This window comes from Salvia miltiorrhiza, chromosome 2 (assembly GCF_028751815.1).
Source record: "Salvia miltiorrhiza cultivar Shanhuang (shh) chromosome 2, IMPLAD_Smil_shh, whole genome shotgun sequence".
Lineage (NCBI taxonomy): Eukaryota > Viridiplantae > Streptophyta > Magnoliopsida > Lamiales > Lamiaceae > Salvia > Salvia miltiorrhiza.
In genome coordinates this window covers 61,604,788-61,621,258 of record NC_080388.1, presented here as the reverse complement: position 1 = coordinate 61,621,258, position 16,471 = coordinate 61,604,788, and the positions used below count along the sequence as shown (strand labels likewise).

The 16,471-nt window shown below is 42.1% G+C and overlaps 2 protein-coding genes across 2 annotated transcripts in view; both read right to left on the bottom strand.

The window, feature by feature from the left end:
- The window catches only part of LOC131010909 (14-3-3 protein 7), a 76,822-nt gene that overhangs the window by 11,955 nt on the left and 48,396 nt on the right, over positions 1 to 16,471 (bottom strand). The gene's annotated exons all lie outside the window — the stretch shown is intronic.
- On the bottom strand, positions 225 to 5,738 carry LOC131010867 (uncharacterized). Its single transcript, XM_057938555.1, has 4 exons — positions 4,624 to 5,738; positions 3,422 to 3,563; positions 993 to 3,320; positions 225 to 845 (listed from the first exon to the last, which is right to left on the bottom strand). Exons 1-4 carry the CDS (start codon positions 5,616 to 5,618, stop codon positions 486 to 488), a joined length of 3,825 nt encoding a protein of 1,274 aa, XP_057794538.1. The 5' UTR covers positions 5,619 to 5,738; the 3' UTR covers positions 225 to 485.

Genomic DNA, 16,471 nt, shown 5'->3' with positions numbered 1-16,471 from the left:
TTAGTTTGTTTTTAGCTTGTTTGATTTCAGACGAAATCTTTTGTTAAGGTTTATGTGCCTTTTTTTCTTTCTTTTTCTGGATTTGCTGACATTCCCCTCTCTCATAATAATATGATGGAGATTTCAAGTTTATCAATTGAATCTTATTTTATTTGTTTTGGAAAAGGGGAAAGTAATTGTCCCAACTCATAAACACACCCCAGATTTAAAAAGACAAAAACAAGTTTAAAATGAAACTAAACTCTTTATAGTTCAACCAGAAGTTCATGAAATGAATTGATGAAAAAAATCCATCTACAATCTATCAAAAAAATCCATGTACAGCCATATCTACCTATGCATTCTAAAACTAATCAAATTCTAAAAATCTTTCTATAATTCAAGAATAATCCCGCAACGAATAGGTTACCTATTGGCCTGGATTATTGTTGGAGTTGAAAAAAAAATCGTCCGAGGAAGGCGGAGCCAGAGGGGAGCACGGAGCTCTAGAGCACATTGAACTGTCCTGGGCTCGAACTGCAGGATGGACAAATAGTGCCAATTGCACCTGTTTGTATTCCCGCTTGAACTTGCTCATGAAAGAATACGTTTCTGCACCAAACACAAATAGACGTAGCCTGACTGGCACGGGATGCATTTGGCGTTAAAGCATCCTTCCCCAGCCAAAATGAGGGATCCATCTCTTGTTCCACATTATTACCATATGGAAAATTCTTGGCATCTCCAGGTAACGAGTTTACACGTTCACCCATGAAACTGTATTCCACGGGTTGGGCTCTACCTGGCCTCATCATGCCACTTTGAATACCGAAGTTGTGATCCACACCAAATGAGCTTTCTTGTCCCTGCACAGGAAGCATGCCGACAAAAGCATGAGCATTTAGCAAAACAAGAAAGACAAACCATGTTTAGATCATTCATTGTTCTACTCAATTTCTTTTGGGATTATCATCTCCATCTAACATTGCACAATAACGATTTATGCAAGGTACCTTATTTGGTGCGAGGCCGAAAGTGGGAAAAAAACTTGATGGAATATGTGGGCCTGAATTAGCATCATAACAACCACCAAATACATTATCATGACCGGTTCGCCAAGAACCATCAGCTGTAGCACACTCATTGCTTGGCAAGCTGCTATTCCCGAAACCAACCATAAAGTTCTGGCTAGAAGTTCTTACCTTGTTTCCTCTGATCCCGTCCCAGTCCCTTTCAGGGTGAGCCACATCAAAACTACTGCCAGGTTCGTTTGTTGTGTCACTGAAGGATATATTAGAATATCCAAAAGGTCTGACTTGTTCCAGGTCAGAAGCTATGTTACTACTTAGGATACTTGAATGTGTTGGATCACCATATGTTTTAGGGCCAACAGATTCGATGTTAAAGCTATTTGCTTGATAGCTTTCCTGTTCAACCCTATTCGACTCTGCACACATATCTGTCTGAAGACTACCAAAGGAGAGGCTTAGCTCATGTTTCCCAGCATTTTCAATTCCATTGAGTTCAGAAGGATTAGCAGGGGTAGTGTAAATCTTATTCAATGTAAACGCCTCATTTGATATTTCTGAAATACCAGATTGATTGAGTAATATACCTTCAGATGGATCTTGTCTGCGCTCTTCCAAGGTATCATTGAACATCGTAATCATATTATCTTCTGCAGATAACGGCTTATCAGTTGTAGATGTAAAAGGAGAGCACACTCTAAGTCGTGTATCCTGCTTAGTTCCTGTAATGGAATTGGAACTTATTATAGCAGAGCTGCTGCTGAAAAGATCACTAGATTGACCACTCCCAAAATTTTGGAGACTATCAAATTCGGTCATTTTTGTCTCCCTTCCATGAACTCCAACGTCATTATTTTCATAATGATATGTGTTTTTATCATCAGCAACTAACTGGCTTTTAGACATGTCCTGCACCCCCGGCACCTCCAAAAGATGAGTGAATACATCGGTATCATCTTTTAACTCATCTTTTTTGGTTGCATTTTCTTGCTCATTCCAAGACTGAATAACTGAAGCCATTCCATATTGCATTTCCTCGTACCTGTTCTTGGAACTCTCATTCTCACATTTACCGATACTGAGTGTTTCACCGACTTTGCATTTAACTGTAGAGTAGGAAACATTGTCTTCTCGACATGCCTTCTCCCCATCAGGTATGGTCATACTGATATTAGGACCTTTCTCAAGTTTAGAGGCCTCTGATCCAGAAACTGATATACACTCGGTGGTACCAATGTTCTTACAAGGCATGTATTCCAAATCACTCTTTTCCATAATACTAACTGCTAAATCCTTTTCCTGGACTCCTTCACCTTGAGTACCAAAAAGATCGAACACAGACTCATTCACTGCAAGCTTCTGAGAATCAAAGTTGAGCTCCATCGTCTTTTGATTGCTATGATCAACACTTCTATGCTGATTATCATTCACCAGAGGACATTCTTCCACATGATCATTAGAATCTAATAAACAACTTGAAGATACCATAACTTGCACGGGGTTATCAGTAGATACAGAATTCTCAATCACACTGCTGTTCATATCACTATCTGCAGTGCCATTTTGAGACAAAGTTGATTCCATCATCACTCCCCCTTGCATAATGGAACCATCTTTACTTATTTCAGCAGCAGAATCATTCAGACATGCATCCTCATGCAAACTTTTATTCTGATCGCTAGAGAAGAGAACATCAGGAACTGAACAATGATTTGTTTCAGTGACTATCTCAGTAGCTTTATCCATCCCTCTAATGTTCCGATTAGCATCTTCTAAATCTCCGGAATGACCATCAGCTTTATCACCGTATGAGCAAATATTTGGCCCATTATTTGTGATAGAGTTACAAATCTCCATAGCATTATGAAACTTTGATGATCCTTCCATTACATTATCTTGAGTAGGAAATTCATTTATAGAAGTGGGATAAACAGACTGAGATAATTCTCCAGCAATCTTAGGTTGGAATCTCACATGGGTACCGACATGACCATTGTACCGATGCCGTTCACTAAATGTCTTGTGACAGAATTGGCACTCATATTTTCCATCCTTAATTATCACTCCATCAGTAATGCGAACGACATTTTTGTTCTTGTTTTTCCGGTGAAGTGATGATTGGTGGTGCAAGAATTCATCTTTGTCACTGAAAGTTATATTGCATTTGTGGCAACATAGACTCTCTCCTATTCTAACCTCCGAAGCATTCCCCATACTTACATCAACTTGGATCTCATGATTACCAGTTACCAAATCCAAAGGAGGTGATGATGCATGGGAGAAGTTCTCTGCTTCATGATCTTGTACAGTGACCTGCAAAATCATTCACGTTCACCATGAACAGACTTGTAACGAGAAAGGTTAAGTACAGATGGATAAATGGAAGAAACTCAAGAAAAGACAAGAGTACTTACAGGGACAGTAGTCAATTTATCAGCATCATTGACAATATCATTATATTGGCCAAAGCCGTATGGATTTGTATCTTGCATGCCATGAAGAGAGAGCAAATATGATGATACTCCCTTGCATGAAACAAAATGCAGTCCACTGGGGCTGAAATGAACAACATACGATAAACTTGCTCAATAATTACATGAAAAAGAAAACTGACTTAAATGGTTTATATAATCACTGAATTAAAAGATAAATTGTCGCTTCCAACTAACAGGTTAGTAGTGCCAGTAAACCTATCAAACTAAGCATATGGCTTCAGCAATTTCCAGGTAATTGTTAAAATATCAAAAAATTAATCAACATCTTTGTTGCCTATTTTAGGCAGAAAAGATGCAGTATTGATTGTAATTTATAATTTGGACATGAATGACAAATCTGCTTATTCCAAATATTAGCTTAACGGTTTGAAGTAGCTTTTCTTATTAAATATATGAAAAATATCATCCTGAAAATTGACATTTCTGAAGAATTTGAATGGAAGGTACTGTCAGATCTCAATAAATTAGTCCCTAATTACTTGAAACCATAAAAATAATATAATAACTTAACAGTGCAAGCAAGAGTATCATCAGTCAACAAAAGAATCAACATCTAAGTTGACCTTTAATACACCTAACTCAAGAAATGCAATGATAAGCTTCATAAAATTGCATGAGTGAGGATGATAAATCATCATTCAACAATGCCTAATTTTGACCAATCAATGCTCTCCGAAAAGAACCAATTGTTATTGTGGTAAGTCTTTTCTGAGCCATTTATAGATGCAACAAGCCTAGATTGCCCAACATGAAATTTCCAATCAAATCACTCTCTGCAAATGCCATGAATTTCACAACACCGGAGATAGAGTTTTTAGAAGGGGAGTGACAATAATAGATCACATGAAGCAGATAGTACTGATAGTTTCCCCCAGATTCCTAGTACTATTTTTAGTCCTTTTTTTCATGATAAATTCCAAGGCGATTGGCAGCGGCATTTTACTATCAAAGCTAATAAAAACAGGAAAAAAAGGAAACGCTTCATATCACCCAATTCAGGAAAACAATATAATTCCACAGTGTAATAACTATGATATCACTTTTTCCTTCATAATAACACAACACATAAAATCGCAACTTAGATAGATAAAAAAATAAAAAATAAAAAATAGAAAGGGAACCTTATGTAGCGACGGCAATACAGCCATACATGGCCATTTTTCTTCTTCACCGAGAGTAAAAGCTTCCAACCATCCGGCAGCTTAGACCCGAACTCATTAGCATCTACGATCCTCTTCTTCTTCCTCCTACTTCCCCACCTTCCATTCAGTCCTGTCAAAAACCCTAACAGTTCCTCTTCTGTTTGCAATCCGTCAGTCCTGCGCCTAATCTCCTCCCAATAAGGATGTTCCGAAGCGCCCAATGCCGCCAAATCGACGGCCACTCCGTCGCTATTCAACACTTCTCTGTCTTTATCCTCCCCATTGTCGCGCGGAACGAACTCATTCAGCGATGGAATTGGCATTGGGATTGGCATTGGCATTGGCATTGGCAATTGCAACCTATCCATATAACTGGCATCAATAACACTAACCTCCACAGCCAAATCCCCCACATTCCCTAAATAATCGGTCCTGCGGGGCCGGCCACGTTTCCGTTTGAGTACTGGCGGGGGCGCATTAGACGGGGACGGCGACGGCGGGGACAAAAATTGCTGCACCGGTAGCGAATTCAAGTACTCTATCTTCACCGGGAATAAATCCGCGGGGTTCATGTCCGCGACGAAGAATTGCTTCAGGAGATTGATGATTTGGTGATTCTCGGCGTTTTCCGGATCGGATTTACTGTTGGTGGCGCCATAGACGGCAGCGGTGGAGCGGAGATGGGGCGTGCGGCAGCGAGGGGTGGCGGACGAGGAGTCAGTGGGGGCGAGGCGGAGGCGGGAGTAGGTCTGCTTCCGGGAGCCGGCGGACTCGTTGAAGACGGAGCGGTCGATAATTGGGATGACGACGTCGTCGCGGCGGTTGGGGTCGGAGGCGGATGAAGAGCAGCGGGAGAGGGAATAAAGCTCCGATTGGGAGAGTAGGCGGAGATCCACGATGGGAATTGAATCCAATCGAAGTAGGCCACCGTCTGCGGTGCTCGCGGCGGCGGAATCGACGGTGGCAGAAGCCATAGTAAGGTCGGAATATGGAAGTTGGTTTGGGGTTTTAATTGTGGGAATAGCTGAGTTTGAAATTACTTTTCGAACCCTTCAAATTGGGGATTTGAAATTTGAATCGACTAAAATCCCTAATGTGCAACTCGAAAAAAATCTCTAAAAACCATAATAACCTTTTCTTATTTGTGAATGGTGTTTACTGTTTAGTGATCACAAGTTAGTATTTAAACTATTTTATTTTCTCCAAAAAAAAAATTATACGGCATTAAACCGCTTACAAGTTGCAATTAATTGGATACAAAACATGATGTTATAAAAACTCGAATTATCTAAGATATTCTTCGAGTAAGGGTGGGAATTAATTGACTGGTACTCCTCCTTCTACGATATCGTTTCTAATTTGTAGATGACACAAATTATAATAAAATGATGGATAATAAAAGATATTGTTGTAAGTAGAGTTTGAATCACATCATTGTTGTGGATAGAATTTATGGACCATACTATTATAAATGAAAATGGAAATAATATTATGGACAAACAAAATAACAAAAGTAGAAACGACATTGTGACCGAAGAAAGTATTATTTATTTATGAAAAAAAAAATATTCCAAGTTATTGAGTTAACATATATTCCCTATGTCCCACTATAATAGGCTCACTTCTTTTGAACACGAAGATTAAGAAATTTACCTTTTAAGAAGAAAGTGGTGTGGGTTCACATCAATTAAGTATATTTTTTTTTTACTTAAAATGGAAAACGAGTCTATTCTAGTGGGACGTCCCAAGAAGGAAAAACGAGTCTATTAGAGTGGAACGGAGGGAGTATATATTTATGGAATGGATCATGTAGATCCACCCCCTTATAATAGTACGTAGTATCTAGCGGATTGACCAAAAAATAGGCTATGTGACGCACCAAGAGCGCACCACGTGACAGCAAGGGGGTGGGGGTAAAATAGAAATATGCATGGAAAGTATCATTATGTGATCTATCTGAAAAAGTATGATCCGTCAAATGACCAGCGGCGAGAGCTACCTGACAGTGTCGCATAAAACTATGCATATAGTTCAACACGAATATGTATAAAGAAAAACATGAATATGCATAACGTTATACACAAATATGCATAGCATTATTCAACAGCGAAAGACACCTAAGGGTTTGTATACTGATACTTTCTCATGCATATTTCTATCCAACGTTATGCATATTTGGGTTTATGTATATGCATATTGGTGTACAATTATATGCATGATTTTGACGACGGCCGTAGGAAAAAAAATGAATTTTTGGTAAAAATTAAATTTAAAATTAAAAATATATATTTTTTAAATATATATATATATATATATATATATATATATATATAGGGGAGGACTAGAATAAAAACACTTTTAAGTGTATAAAATATGGATGAATCTCAGCCCTTAGATCATCAAGATCTACGGTTGATTCGTAACCCTCCTGGATGAATTCGTGATCCTGGGTTCGAATCCCAAAGGTAGCAAATATTTATTTTTCACAATTCGTAATCATGTTGGATGAATTCGTAACACTGTTGGATAAAATTCGTAATTTGAAAAAACGTTTATATTTATACACTTAAGAGTGTTTTCATCCTAGCCCACCCCTATATATATATATATTTGAAATAACTATTTTACCCCTCCGTGTTTTATGCCTTGGAAGGTCTTGGGAGGCTGTTGCCACGTGACGCGCTCCTAGTGAGCCACGTTGCATCATTGTGTGGTCCAGATTTGGACCTATATACTATGAGTGGAGTGGATACTATAGGATCTCACCCCTATATATATATATATAGTGAGAGAGAGAGACGGGAAGAGATCATGTAATACTCAAAATTTAGGTAGTACTCCCTTCGTCCCAATCTAATAGACTCGTTTTCTTTTTTGGAACATCCCACTATAATAGGCTCGTTTTTCATTTTAAGTAATAAAAAGTGTACTTAATTGGTGGGGATCATACTACTTTTCTCTTAAAATGTAAAGTTTTTAATCTCCATGCCTAAAAGAAATGAACCTATTAGAGTGAGAGGGAGGGAGTACTATATAGTTTCAATTTTGGATCACATATTTTGTTCATGCACGTGGCAGATGCCTTCTAAGGCAAAATACACGCATGGATAAAATAAAAATAGAAAATTTAGATAAAAAACTAATAATAATTTTTTATAAGTCTAATTTTTTTTTTTCCGCATCGCTCGTCGTCTTGATTATGCATATAATTGAATACAAAAATACATATATATAAACACAAAAATATGTTTGATGTTGTCATGTCACGTAATGCAATGCACATTTATGTTTAACTATATACATTTTTGTGTGCAACGTTAAGCATATTTGTTTTCAATTATATGCATAATTAAGACAACGAGAGGTACCTAATGAGTCGTCAATGCATATTTTGTTTAACTATATGCATACTTGTGTTCAATTATTTGCATGTGTACAAACAAGGCGGCCATTGAAGACAAAAAAATAAAAAAAATAAATATTTTTTTCAAAAATATCTGAAAAGTTTATTTTTATTTTACCCCTATATGTATTTTGCTTTGAAAGTCTTCTGTCATATGCCGCGTTCTTAGTGCTTCACATGTGCACAATATGGTTCAAATTTTAACAAGGCCCAACCCTTAATCTGTTTTTTTGTGCTTTCAAGGGTTTTAGGTTTTTTCTTTTTTTTCTTTTTAATAAAATTTAAATTAATAATATGTAGAAAATTCTACAATTATTTATATTGATTTAAAAAAAAAACTTAAACATGTGCCAAAAGATTGTACATCATAAGGGTGCAATACATCTAATTTTGTTTCTTTAAGTTTTGATAATTTATAGTGTAATATATTATTTCAATTTAGTATTTAATACAATTGATTTTTTTTTTGTTTTTTGTCTCTCTCTTATTTTTTTTAGTTAAGTATCTTTGTTTCTTAAATATTACTAGTATTTGTTTATTTAATTTGTATGACAAAGTATTTTTACTCTCAAGAATATGATTTCTTCAATCTTACCCTTTTATTGAGATATGAATCGATCAAAGTGGCTTAAATGATGAAATAATCAAAGACTTTGAAATATTTCAAAATTTTAATTTATTAAACTAGACAAATATTAAAATTAAAATAAACAAATATTTGGTAATTGTAATGGACAGAATCCGTGCAACCCAAAATCATGCGGCCCAACGGGTCGGCCCAATGAAGCAAGTCCATACGTAAGTCAATAGTAGTTGGTGTAATGGACAGAATCCGTGCAACCCGAAATCATGCGGCCCAACGGGTCGGCCCAATGAAGCAAGTCCATACGTAAGTCAATAGCAGTTGGATACCTAGGAAAAATAGGAAGATATGAAAGGACGTTTCCGGGGTAATCGGAACCAGAAGGGTTTCAGAGAATACTCTAGAAACCCTAGTCGCCACCCTACGGGCCCGTAACCTATATATGCACCAGCCCATTGACATAATGGGGACACGGTCAATCATTCATTCCCACTCTGGACTCACACACGATCTCTCACTCCCGCTATCCCCGCTCTTCCGTTCCGCCTCCACGCTCACAACTTTCCAGGGTTTCGATCGTCCGGCTGGCCCCGCTAGCCCCGACGTCCGTCGCCCCTTGATCCATACCGTTCATTAGCTCTACCTCTGACTACTGGATCAACCGGATCAGTCGGAGAACTCCCTCATTACTATCATTTTTCTATCTTCTCTCCATCGTTTAATTATTGTCATTACGTTACTTACGTTATTATTCATATCAATTCACTAACTTGAGCGTCGGAGGCCCTTCCATCGACACCCCCACCGGTGCTCTTCGGAGGGCTCTAACGTTGCTTGTGGTTTCAGGTTGCTAGTGCCCATCGATCCAGACGTTACTGACGTCACTTCCGTAATTGTTGGATTCATCCCCTACAATTTGGCGCCCACCGTGGGGCCCTAGCAATCAAAAGCTACACCATGAGTGCCCCGAACGACGCTCACGACCCGAACAACGCCTCAGACCAATTGGGTTCAACCCAATCCGAATTGCTTGCCAAGTGGAGGTGAACGCCCGGATCTCCGCTTTGGCCGACCAAATTGCGCAAGAACGGGAGAGTAGGCTGTTGTTGGAAAAGCAAAATGCGGAGCTACTCGCCCGATTGAATGCTATTAGCCAGATCCAGACGCCCCCTCAGATCCAAACGCACCAGACGGACAGATTTCGAGTTTCTGTTAATCCCATGGTGGACATGGAGGATATTCCGCTCACACCCCACGGAACGGAGATCAACCCGGATGACCCTTCATCATCGGTAAGAAACAACAGACTAGAGACCCTGCACTCTAACATGGGTGCCCTTCTTGTGAATGCAGGTGAAACGCGTACTCTAGATTAAACGCCCGGAACAACAGGGACAAACGCGACAAGATCCCTCACCCAGGCCACCCTGACGACCGGGGGAATAAGTCAGTCAACCTTGACGGGTCGGACCGACATCGCCCCTGAAGATGACTTCCTGCGTGACGCCCCAACGGGTCAACCGGATGGGCCAAGGAGAACAGCCCCAGTGGGCCAGAATGGCAGAACTCACGATCAACCACCTCTGGTCGAACAGGGTCGACAGGGCATACCGAGCATCCAACAGAGTATGGACCCCGTCTTGGCCAGAAGATTGGCAGACATGGAGGCCATCATCCAACGAATCCCTGGAGTCCCGGCCCCGATCAAGAAGAGTGCAGAAAGTTGCTACGCTGACTCTCCATTCGTGGATGAGATAGCCTTGGTGGAAATGCCCAGAAAGTTTAGCTTTCCACATATGAAGATGTTCGACGGCGCATCCGATCCAGACGACCATATAGCTCAATACCGCCAAAGAATGTTCACTGTGACCATATAGCTTAATAGGACTGGCCCTCCAGTGGTATACGAACCTTTCTAATAATTCAATTAGATCTTTTGCTCAACTAACGGATGTTTTTGTTCAACAGTATGCAAGCAGCAGGAAACTAGAGAAAATCTCAGAAGACCTGTACGCTATTGTCCAAAGGCATGGCGAACCTCTTCGGGACTACATCGGACGCTTCAACAAAGAGATAGTGTCAATCACCAACTGCAGCGAACAAACCGCTGTCACGGCCTTCCGTAAGGGCCTTCTACCAGGGTCAGATTTGTACAAGACACTCACCAAATACCCATGCAAAACTATGGAAGACATGTTGATCCAGGCTTGGGCTCAAATCAAATGGGAAGAGGACCAGTACAACATGCAAAGAGTCTTCCCGCCAGAGAGACCCGAAAGAGACTACAGGGTTGACAGGAGATCCGGTCGTGACAATCGTGACAGACGAAGTGAGCCTTACACGCCATCTCACAGAGGGAACAAAGGGAGAGGAGACTATGATCAAGCACCAAGTACGCGCCCGCGTGAAAGAGCAAAACTCCCAGAATACCTCCTATCCATTTCACCCGTAGAGGCGGTAACAGCTCTAATGAACCTTGGCAATAAAGTCAGCTGGCCGGAGAAAATGAGAGCCCCACCCGACCAAAGAGATAGATCAAAATGGTGTGACTTCCATAGTGACCACGGTCACCGCACGGACGAATGTATTGCACTCAGACTGGAAGTGGCGAACTTGTTGAAAAAGGGGCACCTAACCAATTACTTGACTGACAAAGGCAAGCAGACCCTGCAGCAGGCGAGGGATAGACAAGAGAAACAAAGAGACGACAGCCCGCCAGACCCGCCGCATCATGAGAGAACTGTAAACGTGATATTCGGAGGTTCCGAGGTCAGCGGAGTCACTCACTCAGCCGCAAAGAGGCATACCAGACAGGCAAGATCAAGCAAATCCGGGGTTCCGCCTTCAGGAAAAGCCGGAACAACAGACCCTACTCAGCTGATCAGCTTTGCAACATCCGAATCAGACAAGCTCCTACACCCTCATCATGATGCTTTAGTTATTTCCATTTATATTGCTAACTGCTTGACAAAGCGTGTACTAATAGACAATGGTAGCTCTGCCAATATTCTGTTTTACAGTGCATACAGGGAGATGGGTTTGGATGAGTCCAAGCTAATCAAGAAGGCTGCCGTACTCGTCGGCTTCAGTGGCGAGATTACGACCACTGTAGGGGAGATCGATCTTCCCGTCTATGCAGAAGGAGTCAACCTGTCCACTAGGTTTCTCGTGGTAGACGCCCCGTCTGCATACAACGTCATCCTGGGCCGTCCATGGATCCACGGAATGGAAGCAGTACCATCCACTTATCATCAAGTCATACGATTCCCAACCAAGTGGGGAATTAAGGAGATCAAGGGAGAGCAAAAGGACTCCAGGGCGTGCTACCAAACCACTATGAAAGCAAAAAGCCCGTCCTTATAGCAATTACAGCAGGAAGCTCCGTCCCGTTCGAAGAAGAATAAAGAATGCACGTCGAATCAATCAATTACACCAGGAGGGATACCTGAGTCGCTCAACCATGTTCATCAATCGAAGTACATGGGAGAACAGGAACACCCGAATGATACTCTGCAGTGCACTCAAGACATGAATCAACAGACGGATCACTATAATCAAGCTGCACGAACGAAGAGACCACGCAGCCTGATCGAGGAGGAGACGGTGGAGATAGAGGAAATTCAAATTAATGCGAGCTTTCCAGACCACAAAGTTCGGATCGGAGCACAACTCGAACCAGAGCTCAGAGAGAAGCTTATCAATTTCCTATCCGATTACTACGATTGTTTCGCTTGGTCCCATGAGGACATGACAGGGATTGACCCTAGTATTATTGTTCACAGGTTACAGGTCACCCCGGACTACCCACCGAGGAAGCAGAAACGTAGAAAGTTTGCACCGGAGAGGAACCAAGTAGTGAATGACGAAGTCACGAAGCTCCTCAAGAATGGACTCATTCGGGAGGTCCACTATCCCGAATGGCTCGCAAATGTGGTGGTAGTCAAGAAAAAGAACGACAAATGGCGGGTCTGCATCGACTTCACGAACCTCAATAAGGCATGCCCAAAAGACTCGTTCCCACTTCCACACATCGACATGCTAGTAGACGCGACAGCAGGCCATGAATTGATGAGTTTCATGGACGCATACTCGGGATACCATCAAATCCGGATGCACCCTGATGATGAGGAGAAGACGGCCTTCATGACCAGCGTAGCGTTATTCTGCTACAAGTATATGCCATTCGGATTGAAGAATGCAGGAGCAACATATCAACGCTTGGTCAATCGAATGTTTGCTAGCCTGCTGGGCCAAACAATGGAAGTCTACATCGACAACATGTTGGTCAAGTCCATCCACGCGAAGGACCACATTGATCACTTGAGGGAGACGTTTAAAATTCTTAGAAAATACAATATGAAGCTAAATCCTACTAAATGTTCCTTTGGTGTCAATGCAGGGAAGTTCCTAGGTTACATGGTGACCCAGCGGGGAATAGAGGCAAACCCGGCTCAAATCGAGTCAATTCAAATAATCCCTTCACCCACATGCGTGAAAGACGTTCAAAAACTGACGGGGAGAATAGCCGCTTTAAGCCGCTTCATTTCAAGGTCGTCCGAAAAATGCCACCTCTTCTTCAACACTTTGAGGAAGTCAAGAACGTTCGAGTGGACTGAGGAGTGCGAGGAAGCTCTAAAACAGCTCAAGCAATACTTGACTAGCCCGCCATTACTCGCAAAACCAAAGAACCATGAGATTTTGTTAGTGTATCTGGCTGTCTCCGATACTGCCGTTAGTGCCGTGTTGGTCAGAGAGGAAGATGGAAAGCGGTCACCAATCTACTACGTAAGTAAGTCACTACTTGATGTAGAAACCCGATACAGCCAGCTGGAGAAGCTAGCTCTCGCACTAGTCCACGCGGCAAGGAAGTTACGTCCGTATTTCCAGTGTCATCCGATTGTAGTAGCCACCACATATCCCTTGAAGGCCATACTCCATAAACCGGAACTATCCGGTCGACTGACTAAGTGGGCGGTGGAATTGAGTGAATACGACATCACATTCAAGCCACGGACTGCACTTAAATCTCAGGTATTAGCCGACTTCGTAGTTGACTTCACACCTAACCTTACTATGCAGGCAGACCAGGAATTATGTTGTATGACGGAGGAACCCGATCAAACTGGAATTTGGAAACTATACGTCGATGGATCCAGCAACATGCAAGGAAGTGGACTTGGAATCGTCCTGTCATCACCACAAGGAGACATCATGGAACGATCAATCCGATGTGAATTCAAAGCGACGAACAACGAGGCTGAATATGAAGCCATGCTAGCCGGACTCGAACTAGCTAAGGAAATTGGGGTAAAACGCATTAACGTATTCAGTGATTCTCAACTTGTAGTTAACCAGATGCAGGGTACATTTCAAGCCAAAGATACTAAAATGGCGGCTTACCTGGGTAAGACGAAAGAGCTCCAATCATGCTTTGAAGAATTCACCATCAATCAAGTACCGAGGGGGGAGAATGGCCATGCTGACGCTTTAGCCAACCTTGGGTCAGCAATTCAGACCGCACAACCTAAAACCGTAACGATCACTTGTCTTCAATATCCAGCAATCCAAAAAGGTGAGGCCGAAGAACAGGTGACCGAAGTATCAGTCGAACGAACATGGATTACCCCCATAATGGAATATCTCGAGAAAGATATACTCCCGGATGATCGTAACAAAGCACGTCGGCTCAAGGCTCAAGCAGCACGGTTCTGCATCATTCGAGGTAAACTGTACAAACGTTCATTTACTGGTCCCTATTTGAACTTCATTAACCCTGCAGAAGCAAGATACGTCTTGTCCGAATTACACGAAGGTGAATGTGGCAACCACTCGGGAGGCAGAAGCCTCACACACCGCACCTTAACCAACGGTTACTACTGGCCCACAATGAAAGCAGATGCAGCTGATTACGCCAAAAAATGCGATAAGTGCCAACGGTTCGCCCAAGTATCACATCTGCCCCCGGAACCCCTGACCGCTATCACTTCACCATGGCCATTCATGAAATGGGGGATGGACATTGTAGGCAAATTACCCGTTGCACCCGGCCAGAAGGTATACATGTTGGCAGTAACTGATTATTTTAGCAAATGGATAGAAGCAGAGTCTTTCCACCAAGTGCGTGACAAAGAAGTCAAGGGGTTCATATGGAAGAACGTGATCTGCCGGTACGGGGTACCCAAAGAGATTGTCACAGATAATGGATCACAATTCATCAGCGCGGACTTCCAGGGCTTTTGTAAGTTCTGGAATATAAAGCTGAGCTTCTCAACACCAAGGTATCCTCAGGCAAACGGACAAGCGGAGTCTTCCAACAAAACCATCATGAACACCCTGAAGAAACGGCTAGAAAAGGCCAAAGGCAAATGGGCAGATGAGTTACCAGGCGTGCTATGGTCCTACCGAACAACTACAAGAACATCAACAGGGGAAACACCATTCTCCTTCGCCTATGGGATGGAGGCAGTAATCCCAACGGAAAGCGAAGTACCCACCGCCAGACATGAGCTCACGACAGACGATGGGAATCAAGAGGCCATGTGCCACGAGTTAGATCTCCTCGATGAGAAACGGAACAAAGCAAATATCCGACTAGCTTCCTACCAACAAAGCATCGCCAGACATTACAACAAACATATCCGCACCCGCACATTTAAGCCGGGCGACTGGGTATTACGAAAAGTATTCCAGAACACCAAGGAAGCAGGTGCAGGTAAATTAGCCCCAAATTGGGAAGGACCATTTCTGATCACCAAAGTGGTTGGACACGGAGCATACAAATTGCAAACAACGGACGGACGTGACATCAACAACAGTTGGAACGCCATCCATCTCAAACAGTATCACGCTTGATCTCTACGCTTCTACTTTATTCCATAAGGTCTTCCGAGACCAACTCAATCTACTACACGTTTACTGACCTTTGCATGTAGGTCAGAACTACATTCGGGCTTGATCCCTTAATTGGGTATGTAGGCAGCTCTAAGGAGCGCAGCCCCCCTCCCCCTCCACACCTGTGGGGAAAAATTTTTATGTCTAAGGCGCACGCCCGTCTTACCCCGCACATCATGAATTTAGCCTTAAGTTCAAACAACTAAAGTCTAAATGGGGGAGAAAATTTTCATGACAAAGGCTAACGCCCGTCTCACCTGAATTTAGCCTTAAAGTTTAAACAACTAAGTCTAAATGGGGGAAAAAAATTTTCACATGAAAGGCGCAAGCCCCGTCTCGCCCCGAACATCCTGAATTTAGCCTTAAGTTTATTAACTAAGTCTAAATGGGGGGAAAAATTATCACATAAAAGGCGCAAGCCCGTCTCGCCCCGAACACCCTGAATTTAGCCTTAAGTTTATCAACTAAGTCTAAATGGGGGGGGGAAAAAATTTCACAAAAAAGGCGCAAGCCCCGTCTCGCCCCGAACATTCTAAATTTAGTCTTAGTTTAAACAACTAAGTCTAAATGGGGGGGAAAAATTTTCACATAAAAGGCGCAAGCCCGTCTCACCCCAAACACCCTGAATTTAGCCTTAAGTTTAAACAACTAAGTCTAAATGGGGGAAAAAAAATTTCACATGAAAGGCGCAAGCCCCGTCTCGCCCCGAACATCATGAATTTAGCCTCAAGTTTATCAACTAAGTCTAAATGGGGGGAAAATATTCACATAAAAGGCGCAAGCCCGTCTCACCCCGAACATCCCGAATTTAGTCTTAGTTTAAACGCCTAAGTCTAAATGGAGGGAAAATTTTACATATACAAGGCGCACGCCCGTTTCAACCCGAATAGCATCCATTTAGTCTTAGTTTAAAAACTAAGTCTAAATTGGGGGGGGGGGGAAATGGTCAT

Excerpts from the sequence above, each read along its gene's own strand:
- LOC131010867 (XM_057938555.1), bottom strand. The coding sequence starts at position 5,618 with ATGGCTTCTGCCACCGTCGATTCCGCCGCCGCGAGCACCGCAGACGGT. Across the intron at positions 3,564-4,623 it reads TATTGCCGTCGCTACATAAG|CCCCAGTGGACTGCATTTTG; the intron begins GTTCCCTTTCTA and ends TGTTCATTTCAG. Across the intron at positions 3,321-3,421 it reads ATAAATTGACTACTGTCCCT|GTCACTGTACAAGATCATGA; the intron begins GTAAGTACTCTT and ends ATGATTTTGCAG.